This window comes from Engystomops pustulosus, chromosome 4 (assembly GCF_040894005.1).
Source record: "Engystomops pustulosus chromosome 4, aEngPut4.maternal, whole genome shotgun sequence".
NCBI lineage: Eukaryota > Metazoa > Chordata > Amphibia > Anura > Leptodactylidae > Engystomops > Engystomops pustulosus.
The window spans coordinates 194,752,233-194,775,301 of record NC_092414.1 but is presented as its reverse complement, the minus strand read 5'-3'; the positions used below and the strand labels follow the sequence as shown (position 1 = coordinate 194,775,301).

The window sequence follows — 23,069 nt, the reverse complement described above, 5'->3', positions numbered from 1 at the left end:
TTGGTAAATTACCTCAGATCATGTCCCCACACTTACACACACAGGGGGAGAGTTATCATAAGTCTCTTAGAGCACAACTGTTCTAGTTGCCCATGTCAACCAATCAGAGCTCAGCTTTCATTTTCCAACAGCTGTTTATACAATGGAAGCTGAGCTCTGATTGGTTTCCATGAGCACATAGCACAGTTTTACCTCAGAAACTTGATGATAAATCTCCCCCACATTACACAAAACATGAGGTAAAGTGGCCAACCCCTTTAACTAGCATGGTCCATTCTGCATAGGGAGGAAAGTTTCTGAACAGCAAGCTACCTCCCAGCTAAATACATAATGATGTAGGCCTTAACCTCATAAAGTGTTTCCCAAGAACTGAGTAACACACATAGGGCAGTATGGGAGTATCACACATGTGCTGCCAATATTGTAACCTTAATTTTTTTTTTTTTAAATTGGATTTTATTACTTAAACTTAACGACAATAGTCAAATATCTTACATTCCGTCGCAAAATCCAGCCAAGCAAAAGTTCATGCTGACCTAATGCTTAGGGAAGGGCACCCATCCAGGGCTTATGTATGCACAGGGCACCCTTCGCGGTAACCTTGGCACAGCGTACGGCGGCACTGTTTACCCGGATTTAATTGCCCTACCAAAAAGTAAATATTCAATAATGCAATCAAATTAAACAGCAGGTTAAAAAATAAAATAAAAAAAAAATCTGATTGTCTTATCACAACACAAACGTTTCCTCCTGGAATGAAGTCAGCGCTCACGACACAAAATTGGGGCGCGGTGCCAAAGTCATCAGCTCTTGTAGGAGCAGGACATAACACAGCAGAGCGGAGTCTACCACAATAACACCGCGCAGGCCACGGGATGGGGCCACGGACCGCAGGGTGTAATAAAGGTCAGAACATGGGTGACAAAGGCCGGGGGGGATACACCGCAATCTGTAATAGACGCCACTACACGGAAAGCATCGGGGGAGGATTTACCACAGGGTGTACTCCAAGTTACCACATTGTAAGACAGGGGGAGGGGGAGCTGATACTTTTCTGATGTTTTATGTAAAACTTCCTTAAAGAAAATCTACCCTCAAAATCCATCATGATAAACCAGGGGCACTTACTCATAGATCCAGGCACCGGGACTGTGGTAATAAAAATAATCATCTTTATTCATATAGCGCCATCTTATTCTGTAGCTTTACAAATCATAGGGGACATCTACAAATATAATATTACACTACTGAGTACACAAAGTCACATGGAACAATAGGACTGAGGGCCCTAATCACAAGAGCTTACAGTCTATGAGGAGGAGGGGTGACACAAAAGCTTACAGTCTATGGGGGGGGTGACGCAAGAGCTTACAGTCTATGGGGGGGGGGGTGACACAAGAGCTTACAGTCTATGGGGGGGGGCGGGTGACACAAGAGCTTACAGTCTATGAGGATGAGGGGTGACACAAGAGCTTACAGTCTATGAGGATGAGGAGGTGACACAAGAGCTTACAGTCTATGAGGAGGAGGGGTGACACAAAAGCTTACAGTCTATGGGGGGGGTGACGCAAGAGCTTACAGTCTATGGGGGGGGGGGTGACACAAGAGCTTACAGTCTATGGGGGGGGGCGGGTGACACAAGAGCTTACAGTCTATGGGGGGGGGCGGGTGACACAAGAGCTTACAGTCTATGGGGGGGGGGGCGGGTGACACAAGAGCTTACAGTCTATGGGGGGGGTGACACAAGAGCTTACAGTCTATGGGGGGGGGTGACACAAGAGCTTACAGTCTATGGGGGGGGGGGGGACACAAGAGCTTACAGTCTATGGGGGGGGGCGGGTGACACAAGAGCTTACAGTCTATGGGGGGGGGGCGGGTGACACAAGAGCTTACAGTCTATGGGGGGGGGGGCGGGTGACACAAGAGCTTACAGTCTATGGGGGGGGGGGTGACACAAGAGCTTACAGTCTATGGGGGGGGGCGGGTGACACAAGAGCTTACAGTCTATGGGGGGGGGTGACACAAGAGCTTACAGTCTATGGGGGGGGGGTGACACAAGAGCTTACAGTCTATGGGGGGGGGGGGTGACACAAGAGCTTACAGTCTATGGGGGGGGGGCGGGTGACACAAGAGCTTACAGTCTATGGGGGGGGGGTGACACAAGAGCTTACAGTCTATGGGGGGGGGGTGACACAAGAGCTTACAGTCTATGGGGGGGGGGGTGACACAAGAGCTTACAGTCTATGGGGGGGGGTGACACAAGAGCTTACAGTCTATGGGGGGGGGGTGACACAAGAGCTTACAGTCTATGGGGGGGGGGGTGACACAAGAGCTTACAGTCTATGAGAATGAATCTTCTTATAGGTGTTCACCATGGCCTCCATCCTTCTAAAATCAACTTTTATAAAAATGCTAATGAGCCTGAAATGCTCTAGGGGCTATATTATAGCCCCCTCTGTGCTGTAGCTTCATAGGTCTCCCTCTCCCGCAGCACTTCCCCATCCCTCTGCCTGATGTAATCTCACTGCAGCAGAGGATGTTTCAGTGGACAGTGGGGAGAGTGTAACAGCCTGTAACTCTGCAGTACAGAGGGGCTCTGCTAATGCACTCCAGAGCCTTTCTGGCATAAATTCAGAAGGCAATGGATAACAAATATGGAAATAAGTAAATATGATGAGTTTATCATGATGGATTATTATAGTAGATTTCCTATAAAAGGTTTGATTATTTGATGGTAAATTAATTGTAACCCCCCAAAAAGTTCATCTGCCATTTACACAGCATCCTGCACTAGTTGAAGTGCCTATACAGGAGTTTCATCCAATATACATTGCACCAGACCCATTGTGGTCATAAGTATCCATCAATTAATCCATCTCTCCACCGATGACTCACCAAATTTTATAGTGAGCAGGACCTTCCACCATGAAATACACATCTATCTGTTCCTGCTCTCAATACACATGTAGACAAGAGTCATTCCAGAGCCATTCCCGAAACCACAGATTGATCAGTCTGCCCCTGGTCAGTCCAACATCCTATGAATGGTCAACCAGGAACACAAGCTCTTTCAATAGACATTAAGTATTGGTCATAGGACACCCATTAAACTGTATGTGATTGACCCCTATAGATGGTAAGCAGGCGACTCTGAAGTAGATAGCAATAACACCAATTCCTGCAGTAGTGAAGGAGGACACTTGGGGCCTGGTGGGCACCTCCTTACATTGTACCTTTGAACATGGCGGCCACTGGTGATTTGCATGGGATTTAGTATCATCAGAAGCTCTTAGCAGGTTCACAAATCCTGAGGTTACTCTTAGGTTTAACAGTGCCGATTCATGACAGATTGATGGTCTGGACACGTTATTGTTCCTCGATCAAGATTATGGATAATTTACATACATCCAAATTCTCTAAACACTACTCATTGCCCTTGTTTCCTGTGAGGGTTTCTCCAAGCCTTTGTATGAGGTTTACAGGAGTACAGGCAGTCCCCGGGTTACATACAAGATAGGGACTGTAGGTTTGTTCTTAAGTTGAATTTGTATGTAAGTCGGAACTGTATATTTTATCATAGTAACCCCAGCCAGAACTTTTTTGGTCTCTGTGACAATTGGATTTTAAAAGTGTTGGGTTGTCATAAGAATCAGGATTAACACTAAAGCTTCATTACAGACACCTGTGATATCTGTTACAGCTGATTATTGTAGCCTAGGACTAAAGTACAATAAATTACCAATATCCAGAGGTGCGTTTGTAACTAGGGGTCATATGTAAGTCGAGTGTTCTTAAGTAGGGGACCGCCTGTATTCAAAATGATGGAGATGTGAGGCCCTGACACATACACAGGCCGTGTACACCAACTAAAAACCTCATGTAGACGCTAGGCCATCACTGTCAGATCAATGGGACCCTCAGGATTACATACCAGTGATACCACAGCTCAAACCATCATCTGTAGTGCAACATGCTCCTATTGTTCAGAAAAGTGGGGGACGAAATAGAAGCATTGCCCACCTATGAGATAAGGGGTCTGGTCTAGAACGTGAATGTGTTTAATGGTTTGGCCTGGATTGAGAGTAAGATTAGAAGTTTGTAGTTCAGTGGTCTGGGGTCTGACTGCTGGAAACTTCTTTCCAGGACGTCACACTTCATTGCTATCCCTTCTCCCATGAAGCCTACATTCTAAGGAATCTACCTCAGAACAGACACCCACCACCAACTATCCCAACAATAATAACCTAAATTGGTCCACAGATGCAGCGTGGTACTTGAACAATCCACATAATGCCATATCTTTACGTTTGGTGGTCTTGGACCTTCTCTATACCCTAATATGTGTACGTGTTAGTATCTAATTAGACAGATTTGTTACTTCCATAGAAGTCGCAACTCCTGTCTAGCTTTGCCTAGTAACCTCAATATCTAAAATTTGGGCTTATCCACCATATCTGCAGTGACACAACGGGTGGTTTTGCTCCAAGTCTTCGTCTTACCAAGACACGTCTCATTCCATGATATTTGAACTCATCGAATAGGAAGGACAGGCCAACCCCAGAACCATAAAACATGACTTCTATACATACGTCACGTTTGGCATCAATATGCGGTCACAAAATTAAGCATTCTTATCTTTTATCCAATCAGGAGCACCCACCCCATCACCGTGACCAGAGGATTCCAGATGGAACCACAGATGTTACACAAGTAAAGAAGCTTCACATAAAACCAGTAAGCCCCACGTAAGAAGCCAGAGACGGGATTAAGATGCAGAACATTTCTCTATGGGTTCTCACTTACATCCCCTGCCAGAGTCAAAACCATCTGTATTACTATTCCTAAAATGACAAAATAACTAGCCTCCGCTGTATCACAAGTCAATGGCTCAGTTTGAGAAGATCAGTAGAGTCCAAATCTCTGAAGAACAATGGTCCAGGAAGTTAGAAAGTTTCCAATGACATGATGTCCAAAGAGGTTATGGAGATCCCCAGCTCCATCATGCCATACCCATAACAAGGGCAGCACCCATGGGAGATCACAGGTCCATACACACACCCGCCATCACTGCTTCATGATAGGGAACCCCCACCCTCTGCACAAGTCTTCTCTCGACAATGTCGAGATCCAAGGAGACAAAGTACTACAGTACTACAAAGTACTAAGCACCACCTTGAAAAAAGTTTTGCCTTGGCCCAAGACATCAAGCATTTGAGTAAGAGGCCATCATTTTCTTTTGACTAAACTTATATTCCTAATTTTATATTCATCTCTTTTGTGATCATCTTACATATAAAGATTAGCAGGCCCATCACAAAATATTGCTTAAAGGAGGTAGAATCCAAAAATTACAGTGTGTGGAATGCGCGAGCGATAACTGAAACAATGAATTAATGGTGTAATAATATTCATAATCGACAAATAGCACCTGATCACATTTAGTTTGATATCCGCTGAGCCACAGAACCGTGACAAAATCTGCTCGAAAGTTGTCCTTTAAGCTTATACAGAAGTCTAAGCCTGCGCACACACACGACTAAAGTCCCCATTACCCCGCCCACAAGCACACACAGCAAGAGTCGCGATTACCCCGCCCACAAGCACACACAGCAAGAGTCGCGATTACCCCGCCCACAAGCACACACAGCAAGAGTCGCGATTACCCCGCCCACAAGCACACACAGCAAGAGTCGCGATTACCCCGCCCACAAGCACACACAGCAAGAGTCGCGATTACCCCGCCCACAAGCACACACAGCAAGAGTCGCGATTACCCCGCCCACAATCACACACAGCAAGAGTCGCGATTACCCCGCCCACAATCACACACAGCAAGAGTCGCGATTACCCCGTCCACAAGCACACACAGCAAGAGTCGCGATTACCCCGTCCACAAGCACACACAGCAAGAGTCGCGATTACCCCGCCCACAAGCACACACAGCAAGAGTCGCGATTACCCCGCCCACAAGCACACAGCAAAAGTCCCGATTACCCCGCCCACAAGCACACAGCAAAAGTCCCAATTACCCCGCCCACAAGCACACAGCAAGAGTCCCAATTACCCCGCCCACAAGCACACAGCAAGAGTCCCAATTACCCCGCCCACAAGCACACAGCAAGAGTCCCAATTACCCCGCCCACAAGCACACAGCAAGAGTCCCAATTACCCCGCCCACAAGCACACAGCAAGAGTCCCAATTACCCCGCCCACAAGCACACAGCAAGAGTCCCCATTACCCCGCCCACAAGCACACAGCAAGAGTCCCCATTACCCCGCCCACAAGCACACAGCAAGAGTCCCAATTACCCCGCCCACAAGCACACAGCAAAAGTCCCAATTACCCCGCCCACAAGCACACAGCAAAAGTCCCAATTACCCCGCCCACAAGCACACAGCAAGAGTCCCAATTACCCCGCCCACAAGCACACAGCAAGAGTCCCAATTACCCCGCCCACAAGCACACAGCAAGAGTCCCCATTACCCCGCCCACAAGCACACAGCAAAAGTCCCAATTACCCCGCCCACAAGCACACAGCAAAAGTCCCAATTACCCCGCCCACAAGCACACAGCAAAAGTCCCAATTACCCCGCCCACAAGCACACAGCAAGAGTCCCAATTACCCCGCCCACAAGCACACAGCAAGAGTCCCAATTACCCCGCCCACAAGCACAAAGCAAGAGTCCCAATTACCCCGCCCACAAGCACACAGCAAGAGTCCCAATTACCCCGCCCACAAGCACACAGCAAGAGTCCCAATTACCCCGCCCACAAGCACACAGCAAGAGTCCCAATTACCCCGCCCACAAGCACACAGCAAGAGTCCCCATTACCCCGCCCACAAGCACACAGCAAGAGTCCCCATTACCCTGCCCACAAGCACACAGCAAGAGTCCCCATTACCCCGCCCACAAGCACACAGCAAAAGTTCCAATTACCCCGCCCACAAGCACACAGCAAGAGTCCTGATTACCCCACCCGCATACAGTAATTGGCAGCGAGAGTCCTGGTTATCCCGCCCACATACAGTGACTGACAGTGAGAGTAGTGATTCACTTTATATGGGTGTAGCAGGTTCCTGATTACTCCACCCAGACACACAGTGATTGCGGGCGGGGTAAGGGGAATTCTTACAGCCAATCACTGTGTGGTGCTGAGAGTCCTAGATACCCTGCCCTCACACAGTGATTGGCTATGAGAGTCCCGCTTACCCCGCCCACAATCACTGTGTGTGTGGGTGGAGTAATCAGTGACCTACCAGTGAATCAGGACTCTGTTTATTTAACCCTGACCCAAACCCAAATCACATAATTCAGCTCCCTGTATAAAATATCCTCAGGCACATTATTATTTTTGGGCTGCATACATCTTCCACGAGTAATACTTTATCAGAGTTCAATATTCAAGAAGCAGCTCCTTAGTGAGGAGATGGGAGGTGGTCAGGGTCTTATAATGCAGGTCTATGGACATGAAGAAGATTCAGAGCTCAAGAAAACAACAACAACCAAAAAAATTTTGGATCCCGATGAATAGAATAAATCAACATAAACCAAGAGAAATAAGCAGCTTTTTATGGTTGAAATAACAGAGTGATGAGATTAGATGGAGATGGGACAAGTGAATTTAGAGGGATAAACTGCGGCTGGGAGAAATCACTTGGCAGGAGACGTGATGCCAGATGGTGCCGAACCCACCAGCGAGCAGCACGAAAACCTGGACCGAGGAGGGGGGGGGAGAACAACCACCACCTCTGATATCAGAGGGTCCTGGCTTATCTCTTAAAATTTCTTTCAAAAATTGGTAAAAAAAAATATTTATCCAATAGTTGAAAAACTGCATCCAAATCCATGTCCAAAGATTAAAGAGGAATCTGATATAAAGGGTGGATCTTAGACTGTAAGCTCTTGTGAGCAGGTCCCTCGCTCTGACTATGCTCTGTAATGCTTTATAGTGTTTGTATCTCTCCCCCTATGATCTATACAGCGCTGTGGAATAGGATGGCGCTATACATAGCTATACTTGTATCATTGATTAAGGGTCCATTGCCCAATAAGCAAAATCCAGAATTTCTTGATTTGAAAGGTTTTTGTTTTTTGTTTTTTTGCACCACATCAACAAGGATAGCAGGGTCTGACAGCTGCTCGGACCAGAGCCCAATTTACTTGGGAAACTCCATTTAAAAAAGAAAAAAAAAAAAAAAAAAAAAAACACTATAATTCCCATTAATGTCATTGATGTAGTAGCTCTTCCCTACTGTGGTCAGAACCTAATGCTCAGGCAGTTACCCCCTATCCCAAGAAGGAGTGTTTTTACCAAACGTAACTACTTCATGCAGAAAAATAAAAATTAAATAAAATTAAAAATTAATTAAATATTATTAATATTTTAAATATTTTATTATAAAAATGAATATTGCAATCATTGTATTATTTTTTTTATTATAGTAACAAAAATATTTTATTAATATTTTTTTTAATGAAAATTATATAGGATATAAAATTATATTTATTATTTTGCATTGTTTTGTTAATTAGTTCTTAATAAATTATATTATTAATATTTTATTTTTAAAGATCAATAACATATTAAGTATTTAATTATATTATTACACACAAGTCCATGAACTATGACCCGCCACTGCTGAGATCACATTGTATGCGTGGGCGGAGTTTATGGACACGTCTCTGTTCGTCATGGGGGGGCTGCTGCTATAGAACATTTCATTACTGTGGGGGAGGCTGTAGCATGGGTCAGATTATTACAAGGGGGAGGCTGCAGCATGGGTCAGATTATTACAAGGGGGAGGCTGCAGCATGGGTCAGATTATTACCGGGGGGAGGCGGTGACCAATGCATTTTCCACCCTAGGCTTATACTTGAGTCACAGTATTTCCCAAATTAGCTAGCAATTACAAACCATCTCTAATTTTATGCGCCTCAAACATAAGAAGAAAATCCGGCGAGGGGAGGTTTATTCTTATATGAAAAGGGAGCAAGGCGAATTAGCATAACATGTATATAGAATACACAATTACATAAATCCTAAAATACTTTCAAATCTGGTGATAGAGCTAGTCCTGCACTAGAAAATCGTGTGTCACACAGATAGAAAAATTTTTAAAAAATTGCACATCCTTTTTACCACATGTACATGACAGGTTATCGTATACAGCCCTCACTATTCTGCAAAGGGGGAACCTACAATCATCTTAATCAGAGTCAGACAGTTACCATTCACTGGCGCTACTGCACTCCCACAGGGGAAATGAAGAATTACATGCTATGGTTCCTCCAAAGCTAGACAGGATGCATTCCTCTACAGCACTCCTACAGGAGAAAATCGGAATTACGTGCTATGCTTCCACCTGAGATGAAGCAGTTGCATTTGACTCCCCTATAGGATGTTGCCTCTTATTACACAGTGACATTAAAGCAGTCACTTTTGGGAATTCGGGCACCAGCTTTGGACTACTATTTACTTCCCCTGAAGTTTGCATCTGAACCGTAGAGTTTTGTGTTTCTGAACATATAAACAGTTTTGACAACGAGTCTAATCCTTTGTCTTTTAATGACTTCTATGGGAAAACATGTTTAAAGTGCAAGTATCTGACTCATAGACAACTCACATGGATGGAGGAAATAGGTAGACAAGTTGCAGGAAACAGAATATCAGAGGAACGTTCCCAACAAGAACACTGGAATTTTGGAAGCTTCTGGGCACCTCCAACAGTATAACAATGAGGCTGCGGATAAAAGAAACCTACACCACAAGCTAAGGAACGAAATGTCCTCTCTCTTCCGTTAATACTCTTATATACATACAAAAAAAAAAAAAAAATTCTCCTCCGTGCGACATTGAGCAGAGAAGAGTTATAAAAGTGACTGATTTCAGGCAAAATCTAAGGCTGAAAGAGAAGACAAATTGAAAGAGAAATTTCTCATCTTTACAATGACACCAGAACCAAGACAGAACAAGTTTGGCTGCTCGTTGCACACTGTTACAGCAGGTGAATTAGCAGCATGGAGGGTCTCTGGTAACACCCCTCGCAGCATTTCTGGCTCATTAGTATAATTTTAAAAGTCGATTTTAGAAGGAAGGTGGCCATGGATAACAAATATGAGAAGATTATCACAGTCTTGGTGCAATGGGGTTTGTGAGTAAGTGCCCCTGGTTTATCCATGCTACATTTCCTTTAATATAGGGGGGAATATTTAGCTCAATGCTATAATGAATGACCCGATATAACGTCACCAGTGTAATAAATCCCTGCTCCGTCTCTTCCGAGAAGGAAAGTGACACCAGTTCTGGGAGGTGACAAGGTGGCTGTTTATACAATAGACTCTGGAGTTCAATCTTATCTCCAGAGATTGGGGACACAGTCCAAGCACCAGACGGGTCTAAATATAACTATACTGACGGCATAAATCATATTGCAACTTAAAATGAAATGATCCACCCAATGCAGTGAATACACACATGTGGGGATCCAGCAGAGTCCTGGAGACCCCCTTACTGAGCGGTCTGCCTAGTCATCCATGATAGATTTGCCGCCCACATGTGAACATCGCCCTAACATCACACCACATAACTGAGAACATGTTCAGCCGATGGTTATTGCTCCGGACCAGGGAGGCTGAGCATGCATGTATTCTCTGTGCTATCCAAGCATTGGGAGCTTATGGTATAACAGAAGATCATACAACTTAAATTGACTGCACAGGGTCATATTCATCTCCGAATCCGACCGAGCGATACCTACAGGGTCAGCCAATTTCTCTACTTAAAGGGGATGAAAAATATGTCCGACTAGCGAGGAACGCAGAGGAGGCCAGAGAGGGACCAAAGAGTGTCAGCGGCAAATACTGAGGGGGGCCAAGGAGTGCCAGCGACTACCAAGGGATGCAGAGGGGTCCAGGTAGCAGCGGCGCCGACTACTGAGGGACACACAGGGGACATCAAGGAGCAGTGTCAGCAGCAACTACCGAGGACCACAGAGCAGGGCACCAAGGAGCGGCAGCGGCTACCGGGGACCACAGAGCAGGGCACCAAGGAGCGGCAGCGGCTACCGGGGACCACAGAGCGGGGCACCAAGGAGCAGCGTCAGCAGCAACTACCGGGGACCACAGAGCAGGGCACCAAGGAGCGGCAGCGGCTACCAGGGACCACAGAGCAGGGCACCAAGGAGCAGCGTCAGCAGCAACTACCGGGGACCACAGAGCAGGGCACCAAGGAGCGGCAGCAGCTACCAGGGACCACAGAGCAGGGCACCAAGGAGCAGCGTCAGCAGCAACTACCGGGGACCACAGAGCAGGGCACCAAGGAGCGGCAGCGGCTACCGGGGACCACAGAGCGGGGCACCAAGGAGCAGCGTCAGCAGCAACTACCGGGGACCACAGAGCAGGGCACCAAGGAGCGGCAGCGGCTACCGGGGACCACAGAGCAGGGCACCAAGGAGCAGCGTCAGCAGCAACTACCGGGGACCACAGAGCAGGGCACCAAGGAGCGGCAGCAGCTACCAGGGACCACAGAGCAGGGCACCAAGGAGCAGCGTCAGCAGCAACTACCGGGGACCACAGAACAGGGCACCAAGGAGCGGCAGCGGCTACCAGGGACCACAGAGCAGGGCACCAAGGAGCAGCGTCAGCAGCAACTACCGGGGACCACAGAGCAGGGCACCAAGGAGCAGCGTCAGCAGCAACTACCGGGGACCACAGAGCAGGGCACCAAGGAGCGGCAGCGGCTACCAGGGACCACAGAGCAGGGCACCAAGGAGCAGCGTCAGCAGCAACTACCGGGGACCACAGAGCAGGGCACCAAGGAGCAGCGTCAGCAGCAACTACCGGGGACCATAGAGCAGGGCACCAAGGAGCGGCAGCGGCTACCAGGGACCACAGAGCAGGGCACCAAGGAGCAGCGTCAGCTGCAACTACCGGGGACCACAGAGCAGGGCACCAAGGAGCGGCAGCGGCTACCAGAGACCACAGAGCAGGGCACCAAGGAGCAGCGTCAGCAGCAACTACCGGGGACCACAGAGCAGGGCACCAAGGAGCGGCAGCGGCTACCAGGGACCACAGAGCAGGGCACCAAGGAGCAGCGTCAGCAGCAACTACCGGGGACCACAGAGTAGGGCACCAAGGAGCGGCAGCAGCTACCAGGGACCACAGAGCAGGGCACCAAGGAGCAGCGGCAGCAGCAACTACCGGGGACCACAGAGCAGGGCACCAAGGAGCGGCAGCGGCTACCAGGGACCACAGAGCAGGGCACCAAGGAGCGGCATCAGCAGCAACTACGGGGGACCACAGAGCAGGGCACCAAGGAGCGGCAGCGGCTACCAGGGACCACAGAGCAGGGCACCAAGGAGCAGCGTCAGCAGCAACTACCGGGGACCACAGAGCAGGGCACCAAGGAGCGGCAGCGGCTACCGGGGACCACAGAGCAGGGCACCAAGGAGCGGCAGCGGCTACCGGGGACCACAGAGCGGGGCACCAAGGAGCGGCATCAGCAGCAACTACCAAGGACCGCAGGGCACCAAGGAGCGGCAGCGGCTACCAGGGACCACAGAGCGGGGCACCAAGGAGCGGCGTCAGCAGCAACTACCGGGGACCACAGAGCAGGGCACCAAGGAGCGGCAGCGGCTACCAGGGACCACAGAGCAGGGCACCAAGGAGCAGCGTCAGCAGCAACTACCGGGGACCACAGAGCAGGGTACCAAGGAGCGGCAGCGGCTAGCGGGGACCACAGAGCAGGGCACCAAGGAGCAGCGTCAGCAGCAACTACCGGGGACCACAGAGCAGGGCACCAAGGAGCGGCAGCGGCTACCGGGGACCACAGAGCAGGGCACCAAGGAGCGGCAGCGGCTACCGGGGACCACAGAGCGGGGCACCAAGGAGCGGCATCAGCAGCAACTACCAAGGACCGCAGGGCACCAAGGAGCGGCAGCGGCTACCGGGGACCACAGAGCGGGCACCAAGGAGCGGCGTCAGCAGCAACTACCGGGGACCACAGAGCAGGGCACCAAGGAGCAGCGTCAGCAGCAACTACCGGGGACCACAGAGCAGGGCACCAAGGAGCAGCGTCAGCAGCAACTACCGGGGACCACAGAGCAGGGCACCAAGGAGCGGCAGCGGCTACCGGGGACCACAGAGCAGGGCACCAAGGAGCGGCAGCAGCTACCAGGGACCACAAAGCAGGGCACCAAGGAGCAGCGTCAGCAGCAACTACCGGGGACCACAGAGCAGGGCACCAAGGAGCGGCAGCGGCTACCGGGGACCACAGAGCAGGGCACCAAGGAGCGGCAGCGGCTACCAAGGACCGCAGGGCACCAAGGAGCCGCAGCGGCTACCGGGGACCACAGAGCGGGGCACCAAGGAGCGGCGTCAGCAGCAACTACCGGGGACCACAGAGCAGGGCACCAAGGAGCGGCAGCGGCTACCGGGGACCACAGAGCAGGGTACCAAGGAGCGGCAGCGGCTACCGGGGACCACAGAGCGGGGCACCAAGGAGCGGCATCAGCAGCAACTACCAAGGACCACAGGGCACCAAGGAGCGGCAGCGGCTACCGGGGACCACAGAGCGGGGCACCAAGGAGCGACAGCGGCTACCGGGGACCACAGAGCTGGGCACCAAGGAGCGACAGCGGCTACTGGGGACCACAGAGCTGGGCACCAAGGAGCGGCATCAGCAGCAATTACCAAGGACCACAGAGGAGCAGCTACCTAGGACGCAGAGAGGGGGGGGGGGCGAGTGGCTTAGTTTGAATTCCACACACTACCCATTATCCGTAGAGGAGATGTTTTTCAATGTTTTAAAGTTTAAACTCTACTGCAGAGGTGTCTGGCAGCGCCTGATGGGGGGAATTGAGGCCAAAATCTGCAGTAAAAAAATCTTTTTGACCCCCTATATAAATAACATAAAATCCTGCAGAAATAAACAGTTTAATCAGATGTGTCTGGAGATAGTGGGAGGGAAGGAGCCCTCCGGACTACGTCATGTATCCAGCCCTCCCTGAGGGCACAGGAAACACAGCGCTCTAGTTGTATTATTATCCTCTATAGGAATGTTATTAAGTACTGTATATACTGGCGTATAAGACTACTTTTTAACCCCTTAAAATAATGGCTACAGTGGGGGGTCGTCTTATACGCCGGATATACGGGGGCCGCACTGTGTGAGGTGTTTTTTTTCCCTGTCAGGGCGCAGAGAGCCGCTTCCTGGGACCGCCGCGCATGCGCGGCAGCCCGCCTCTCACAGTCATTAGCAGAGGCTTAGTACACGCTGACGGGGCGGCGCGCTGTATGCTAATGCAGCCGCCCTGTCACAGCGGTCGGCGTCACAGAGCTGGGGGTCACAGGCGGCACTTACAGAAGCATGTCGGATCTTCATTAATATCGCAGCTTACAGTTATGATCACCAGGCACTTGCTCTCTTGTTTGTTATGCAAAGTTTTAAGCAGACTTTTTTTCATTTGGGAGAGGGGTAGTCTTATACAGTGAGTATATGCCAAATTCTATATTTTTAGGGCAGAAGTTGGGGGTCGTCTTATACGCCCAGTCGTCTTATACGCCGGCATATACGGTATATAAAAGAGACAGGGCACAGCTGTAGTGCACAGAGCTCAGAGCACAGCAGGGCCATGCACTATTACCCCCATTACACTGCCTCCGCTGCTGCATAGGATAAAAGGGCGCATGCATCTGTATTTGGTCCGAGGCTTTGCTTTTGTGCTAGTTTTTCCGCTCTTTCTTCGCACAGAATGTGATACATGCGCCTATTTTGTCTCTCTCTTTGTGCCTTCATGTGTATTTTTTGGCGGCTAGTGATTGTGCAAAGTAAATATCTGAGTATGGGGGAGGTAGGACATTGCGCCTCTAAAGTCACTAAGGTGAAGAAGGCCCAAATTAAACAAAACACGATACATTAGGAACACTACAACGCAGACACTTCAGGAAAATGTACAAATACTCCCAAAGAGGCGCAGAAAGGTCCCCCAGTGAATGAAAAAGAAAATTGGTCTTTATGTTAAAGAGGTTCTGCAAAGCTGGATTGTACTGCAGTTTAGGCAAAAAAGCAAATCAGTTACCAGTCAGATTACCTTCAAAGAGGATATCCAGGATTAATAAATAAGGAGGCTCGCTTTTATACCATCCTACAGATAGGACACTATGTACAATCTGTGCATCTCCTGCTGCTCTATAACATACTACCTGTAGATACAACACTATGTACAATCTGCTTAGCTCTTTCTGCTCTATAACATGCTACATGTACATACGACACTAAGTACACTGTGCTCAGCTCCTCCTGCTCTATAACATACTGCCTGCAGATAGGACACCATGTACAACCTGTGCATCTGCTGCTGCTCTATAACATGCTACCTGTAGATACAACACTTTGTACACTCTGCTTAGCTCCTCATGTTCTACACCAGTGATGGCGAACCTTTTAGAGCCTGAGTGCCCAAACTTTATCCAAAAGCCACTTATTTATTGCAAAGTGCCAGCACAGCAATATAAGCAGTAATTTATTTCTCCTTGTTCTTTGATAACTTTCAATTTTTCAGCCTCTTAAGGACAACAATGCAGTTGAAAGGAGGAGGGCAAATTCATTTTAGGAAGATTCTGTAGGAAGATTCTTTGAGTCCTGTCTGGTGAACTCCATGCTGGGGTGATGGCCTGGGTGCCCACAGAGAGGACTCCGAGTGCCACCTCTGGCACCAGTGCCATAGGTTCGCCACCACTGCTCTATGACATGCTACCTGTAGATAGGACACCATGTACAACTTGCAGGCAGTATATTATAGTGCAGAAGGGGTGAGCAGCCTCCACAAGCGCTCCACTCATGTCTAAGACATCACTTGAGGTCCCACAGATGTGAATGATGTGATGGACAATACACACAATCCCTCATGATGTGAATGACATTGTTGTCCTGACTTCGCCTGTCACATAATTACTATAATACTTATAATCACTCCACGTGTCACCATGCAGCAGTAACGTTCTGATAAGCCTCTCCGGTGTATACATTACACAGGATTTCTTCTTATAATTATACGTCTTGGGTTAGGGCTCCTCCTTTCCCATCATATTGGGGCAGCTTCACCTCCACAGGTTATAATCTACATAATAATGTGAATTTATACCCAATGCATTTATCTCAGATATGGATAAAACCATGGGCACCAAGACTATCCTCATATAGTATACTGCTGTGACCTCTAGGGCAGTGTACCCCAAGCTTTTTGTATCTGGGGACCGGGTGCACCCAAAAAAATGTTTTTACCAGGGACCGGGCCGAGTAACCCTTTAACTATGGTCCCTGGAAAATAAAACTGTGTGCCCCGCGAATAGTCCATATCTAACCCATATAATGTTCCATTGCCTGAAGCCCCTGGTCTAAAATACCCCCTTTCCTGCAGCTGCCCTTTTTTCTGTATCCCCCCTTTTAATGTTTTGATAAGAAGACATTATAATAACCCCCCCACACACCTATAATGTCCCCTTGTCTTTAGGTCCCCGCTCCAACCACCGAGGGCGCAGAAAGGGGGGGTGGGTCCCGCTCCAACCAAGGGCGCACAGAAATGGAGGTCCACTACAACCACCGAGGGCGAGGAGATCCGGTCCGGCACCGGGTGTTCCAGGCCCAGAGGTTGAAGAACGCTGCTCTAGGGGACAGAGCTGCATTGACCACCGAGGACACAGAGAGGGGGACCCTCTACGACCACCAAGGGCGCAGAAAGGATTCCCAAATAAATAGAGGGGTGAGACTCTGGACTAAAATGCAGGCGGTAACTCGACATCAGTACAATTAAGCAATGTTATTCTACTTGGCCGTACACATGACAGAGCCTTCCATAGAACATTTGTTTGGCAACATCTACAGTATCTCACCCGAGCCCAGTAAACAGCAATGTCTTACTAATCTCATGTAATCCCTTTAATAAACCACCTAAAAGGAAGTTTACTTCCAAGAAGTCCAAGTCTATTCTTTAAGGAAGTCTTCTATATCCTCAACTACCGGTACAAACGAGAGTATATGTCATTACAGCTGTAATATACAATTATCCGGCCTCGGAGACGTAACCCTCAATTTCTACCTGGAATGAGACTACTACAAGACGCACAGGCCTCCTCGTGCCAGCTGCCTCCCTGCCAACAGCAACATTCCACAGAACTGGAGGATTTCTTGCAAAAAAGGTCAAATTATTAATATTTCACAAAAAGAGAAAACATAACTACTTACAGAACGCAGCGACAGGGGCCTTAAAGGGAACTGGGATGTTCAATAACGTCTGTTGTCTTGTGCAAAGATGTTCTTCATTTTTTTAAGTAACCAATTCAAGTAGTGAAAATGAACTTTTTGAGTATGGAAATGAGCTGTAAACGGTCAGGAGGGAGGAGCTTCTGGATAAAGTCAAGCTCTGCTAGTCTTCTCTGCTGCCTGGAGGCGTGTAACATCGCCCTGTACACCTCCCTCTGTCTGTTTGGAGTTGCTTTAGATGGGTCACACTGGGCTCTGGCGCATGCGCGTGGGAAATATGCTCCCAGCTTCAGAGCTCATGTGCGGCAGCTCGATTTACATGGCTCTAGTATGTGTGTGCACTGAAGCCAAGAGTCTATCCCCCACTTTATCTCTACAGTACGCAGGTACCAGAGAGTAGTTGCCTAAGGTCTAACTTGCTGCTCAGTGATGGAACCCCTAAGGATCAGGAGGACCGGGGTCCTAGGTACCCATGCTGCACTCAAGATGACCAGAGCAGCCAGTCTCGCATACAACAGCTGCTCCATCCATCTCTATGGCGCCAATGGATATAGCCGAGCGCCACACTTGTCCATCTGTCCACTCCGTAGAGATGAATGCAAACTGCTCTGTTCCTCTTGGGTGGAATGGGTCTATGAACACCCTTTCTCGTGATCCATCTGGGTCCCATCACAGAGAAACCCACCGATCAGTTTAGCTAGTCAGCAAGGGTTTCTTATGACTGGAGAAACCCTCTAATTTTACCATCAGGAAGCTCAGACCCCTTCAGGGCAGATGCTTTCACCTATTTTCCAATTTGGCGCCATTCTAATGATTAAAGGGCAAAGTGTGACTTTATACATAAGCTCACCACCCCCTGACATTATTCACTTCAAAATACACATTCAAAAAGAAAAAGCAGCAGCCACCTACTAAATAGTCGACGTGTAATACTCCATTTTACCTATAGTGGCCACTGCAGTAAAAATGCATTGCTTAGAGTTACCTCCCTTGGCGGCGATCACAACCGATTTCAGATATTTCTAAAGCCGGAACCACTTGTTGAAATCACAAAAATTACAGCATTCAACTTTTCTATAAACCATTTTTGATCAAATCTGTAGACAATCCTGTAGACTGGCATATTATTCGGAGATATATATATACATACATACATACATACACACACACACACCTCTATACACTCACCGGCGACTTTATTAGGTACACCTGTCCAACTGATCATTAACACTTAATTTCTAATCAGCCAATCACATGACGGCAACTCAGTGCATTTAGGCATGTAGACATGGTCAAGACAATCTCCTGCAGTTCACACCGAGCATCAGTATGGGGAAGAAAGGTGATTTGAGGCCTTTGAACGTGGCATGGTTGTTGGTGCCAGAAGGGCTGGTCTGAGTATTTCAGAAACTGCTGATCTACTGGGATTTTCACGCACAACCATCTCTAGAGTTTACAGAGAATGGTCCGAAAAAGAAAAAACATCCAGTGAGCGGCAGTTCTGTGGGCGGAAATGCCTTGTTGATGCCAGAGGTCAGAGGAGAATGGGCAGACTGGTTCGAGCTGATAGAAAGGCAACCGTGATTCAAATCGCCACCCGTTACAACCAAGGTAGGCAGAAGAGCATCTTTGAACGCACAGTACGTCGAACTTTGAGGCAGATGGGCTACAGCAGCAGAGGACCACACTGGGTGCCACTCCTTTCAGCTGAGAACAGGAAACCGAGGCTACAATTTGCACAGTAGAAGATTGGAAAAACGTTGCCTGGTCTGATGAGTCTCGATTTCTGCTGCGACATTCGGATGGTAGGGTCAGAATTTGGCATCAACAACATGAAAGCATGGATCCATCCTGCCTTGTATCAACGGCTCAGGCTGGTGGTGGTGGTGTCATGGTGTGGGGAATATTTTCTTGGCACTCTTTGGGCCCCTTGGTACAACGCCACAGCCTACCTGAGTATTGTTGCTGACCATGTCCATCCCTTTATGACCACAATGTACCCTGTAACATCTGATGGCTACTTTCAGCAGGATAATGCGCCATGTCATAAAGCTGGAATCATCTCAGACTGGTTTCTTGAACATGACAATGAGGTCACTGGACACAAATGGCCTCCAGTCACCAGATCTCAATTCAATAGAGCATCTTTGGGATGTGGTGGAACGGGAGATTCGCATCATGGATGTGCAGCCGACAAATCTGCGGCAACTGTGTGATGCCATCATGTCAATATGGACCAAAATCTCTGAGGAGCTTCCAGCACCTTGTTGTATCTATGCCACGAAGAATTGAGGAAGTTCTGAAGGCAAAAGGGGGTCCAACCCGTTACTAGCATGGTGTACCTAATAAAGTGGCCGGTGAGTGTAGATCTATATATATCTATCTATATTATCAGGGGGTCAAGGTTGACCATTCAGACCTACGAACAGTAACCGATCATCAAATTATCTTGTATCCGGTAGGGAAGGGATAACTTTTATGCTTCACAAATCTCCTATAAGACCCTGGGTAATTCCTCCATTGATCTCTTAAGACTGTGTGATTAAACATAAGCTGTAAATTGTCTGTGACTGCAGAGTACATGGTAATGACTCCCCTTTGGCAGGTAAGTGTCTATCCCCCAAGAAGGAAGGTTCCTGGGGCAGCGCCTTATCATTTATGTAACAGAGATCCCAATAACGTATAGAAAGCTCTGCTCTAACCAACATTCTTCCTGTAATGAAATGATAAATAATACACCAGGATCGACTGGATTTAAAAAATAAAAATTGATTGGCTTTCCCCAGGATAGGTAATCAATTTGAGAATGACACCTCCACTGATTGGCTGCCATGGAGAAGTGGTGTCACACGTGCAATACCGTGCACAGCCATTATACATTGTGCAGCGCTGTGCTTGGAAGGAGTGCTGCCATCTCGCCCTTTATGTATTACAAAAAAAAACTGATCACATATACAATACACAAGTAGAATCTTTTATTGTTATATTAATTACTTCTTGATTAGATTCCCTTAGTTGTTAGAGGAATTTTTCCAGCTCTTTACGCAGAATGTTTTAGAAAATATTTTATAACCAACATCACTTACGTTTCATGACCACGATTATCAATTTATCATTATTAACAAAAAGGCCTCGAAACAATATAGCATTTTGAAACCGACTTTTTGGCGTGGGGGGGGGCGCATAAAACACATCGACCAGCTGTCCGTCACAGCACCAGATGATACCACAGTGTAACTTGTACTGTGACTGGCTACCAGAGATCAGGCTGCAGTAATGTACGGCACAGTTCACACCTGCGTTCGGACTTCTGTTATTATCTCCCATCACTGGAAGTATAAAAATGGAAGTCGTTACAATGTCCATTGTAGATTTCAGCATTTTAACGGATTGGTTAGACTTCTGTTATTATAGTAATGGATAAACGCAGGTGTGAACTGGGACGTATTATACACAACAGCTGGTATAATACGTCCAACTCGCATCACACTTACAGGGTGTACTGGCTGGTACTGGCCCACATGGTGACAACCGCAACAGAACTGACACGCTGCGAGTGTGATGTGAATTGGACGTATCACATCCTGCAGTGAGTAAGGGCCTTACTTGAAAAACCAGGTTAAAATCCAATATTGTTCTTTTAACCCACATGCCCTTTGTTTTGATGACTTCCACTCAGGATGTGGGGCATGGAATTTATTTTTCCCTCACTTTTTAATGGGAAAGTTAATTTGCTACCGATTTCCAGGCAAGTTTGCATGAAGAGCATGAATGGCATTAAAGGGTTTTTTTTTTCCCACTTTCCTAGAGGATAGGGCCGAAGTTGTTTATCATGGGGGTCTCAGTGATGGGAGCACCATAGTGACGATTTGGCAAGTTCTGTGCAGTGCTGCGTAATCTGTAGGCGCTATACAAATAAAGATTTATTATTATTATTAACACGAGAACATGGATCCGATGTGGTCTGATGTACCGCAATCGGATCCCCCATCACTCCCAGAGATGACTGAAGCAGCCAGTCACACATGGCCGGACTGCCCTGTTCATTTCTGTCGAGTGGATGGACATTGACGAAGGGTCCCGAATCTCCCTATTACATCTCTGTAGACATAAAATAAGCACTTACCTAGAGTGGAATCCGATATGTCACATCGGACTCACCTCTGGTACTCCCATCTCTATCAAGGGGAGTATAAAACTTATTTTGTTGCGGGCCTGGAGGAAAAAAACTACAGGGCGAAAATAGGAAACTAAACCTCCGGTCCATAAGACCCTGTTGGTGGTTTTGTGTCCTAAATTGCCCTCCCATATCCACGGTATCTAATGGGGGGGGGGGGGGGGGGGTTGTGTCTGACTCCTGGGATCAAACTGAACTTCAGAAGATGCCCATTAAATTAGTTAATAGGGGCTTATAAACTACATTTTGACAGTGACCCAATCTCTAGTAATCAGACGCATAAAAATGTACTTTTAAGAACAAAAATATTTAAAAAGAACCTTAAAAATAGATGAAAATAAATAATATAAAAATGTTATAGTGACAATTACGACTTAATAAATACAAAATTAAGATAAAAACAAAATAGAATTAGGAACAATTGCAACATTTTATATGAAATAATATAGAAGCACAGTTACTATTATGATAAATAATAAGATCCGGTGCTCCTCACCTTCCCGGGCTTTCAGCAGGACAGTGTTGGCCACGATATTTTCCAGTTCCATGATAATCGGCGACTCATACACCGGACGCAGCAACGACCATTGGGATCACGGTAAAAGAAACGCTGCGTCGTCCGAGTACGTAATCCAGGGGGTCCCACAGATCCAGGGAATCCACCCCCAGATTGGGAATCTTAAATCTATGGAAAAATGATCCAGATATTGTGCTGGTGAGAATGATGGAGGTGCTGGAGGGGGAGCAGGGGCTCCTGGGGTCACAGATGATACGAGTCTCCACTATGTACAGAGGAAAATACAAAAAAATAACAAAGTATAAAGAATCTCTCAGGAGAAGGAGCAGAGGGGAGAGCGAGGAGGTACCCTCTGCCCCGCACAGGATGGGGGTCCGGGCAGTGTAACTTGGAGGGTAGGGGGAGCCCCTCACACACAGGTAGTGGCGGCAGCGGATGGCGGATCCTCCCCACTGCTGCTCCCTGACCGGGGGGTGACGAGCCCCGGGGCAGCAGGAAGTAACATGGAACTGGAGGCGGCCAATGTACGGGCAGCAGCCGAGCGGCTAAAGGACCTGCGCTGACGTCACGCCCCGTGTGACCGGTCACGTGTCGGGGGAGGGGCCTGTGGCGGCTTGTGCTGGAGAAGTGAGTGGCGGGAGGTGTGAGCACTCCCAGAGAGCGTGATAGTAACGGACGTGAGTGAGTGTGGTAATGTGTATAGTATGATACGGAGCTGTGTATGAGGTATGTAGTGTGTATGGGGCAGAGCTGTGTATGAGGTGTGTAGTGTGTATGGGGCAGAGCTGTGTATGAGGTGTGTAGTGTGTATGGGGCAGAGCTGTGTATGAGGTGTGTAGTGTGTATGGGGCAGAGCTGTGTATGAGGTATGTAGTGTGTATGGGGCAGAGCTGTGTATGAGGTGTGTAGTGTGTATGGGGCAGAGCTGTGTATGAGGTATGTAGTGTGTATGGGGCAGAGCTGTGTATGAGGTATGTAGTGTGTATGGGGCAGAGCTGTGTATGTAACGTATGTAGTGTGTATGGGGCAGAGCTGTGTGTATGAGGTATGTAGTGTGTATGGGGCAGAGCTGTGTATGAGGTGTGTAGTGTGTATGGGGCAGAGCTGTGTGT

At 48.1% G+C, this 23,069-nt stretch overlaps 1 protein-coding gene across 1 annotated transcript in view; it reads right to left on the bottom strand.

Moving 5' to 3' along the window:
- The window catches only part of LOC140127960 (G protein-coupled receptor kinase 5-like), a 51,936-nt gene extending 29,407 nt beyond the window's left edge, over positions 1-22,529 (bottom strand). The window contains exon 1 of the mRNA XM_072149233.1: positions 21,937-22,529. Within this exon, the coding sequence (XP_072005334.1) occupies positions 21,937-21,988 (52 nt within the window). The 5' untranslated portion in view covers positions 21,989-22,529. The remainder of the gene's footprint in view (positions 1-21,936) is intronic.
- Positions 22,530-23,069: the final 540 nt, after the last annotated feature.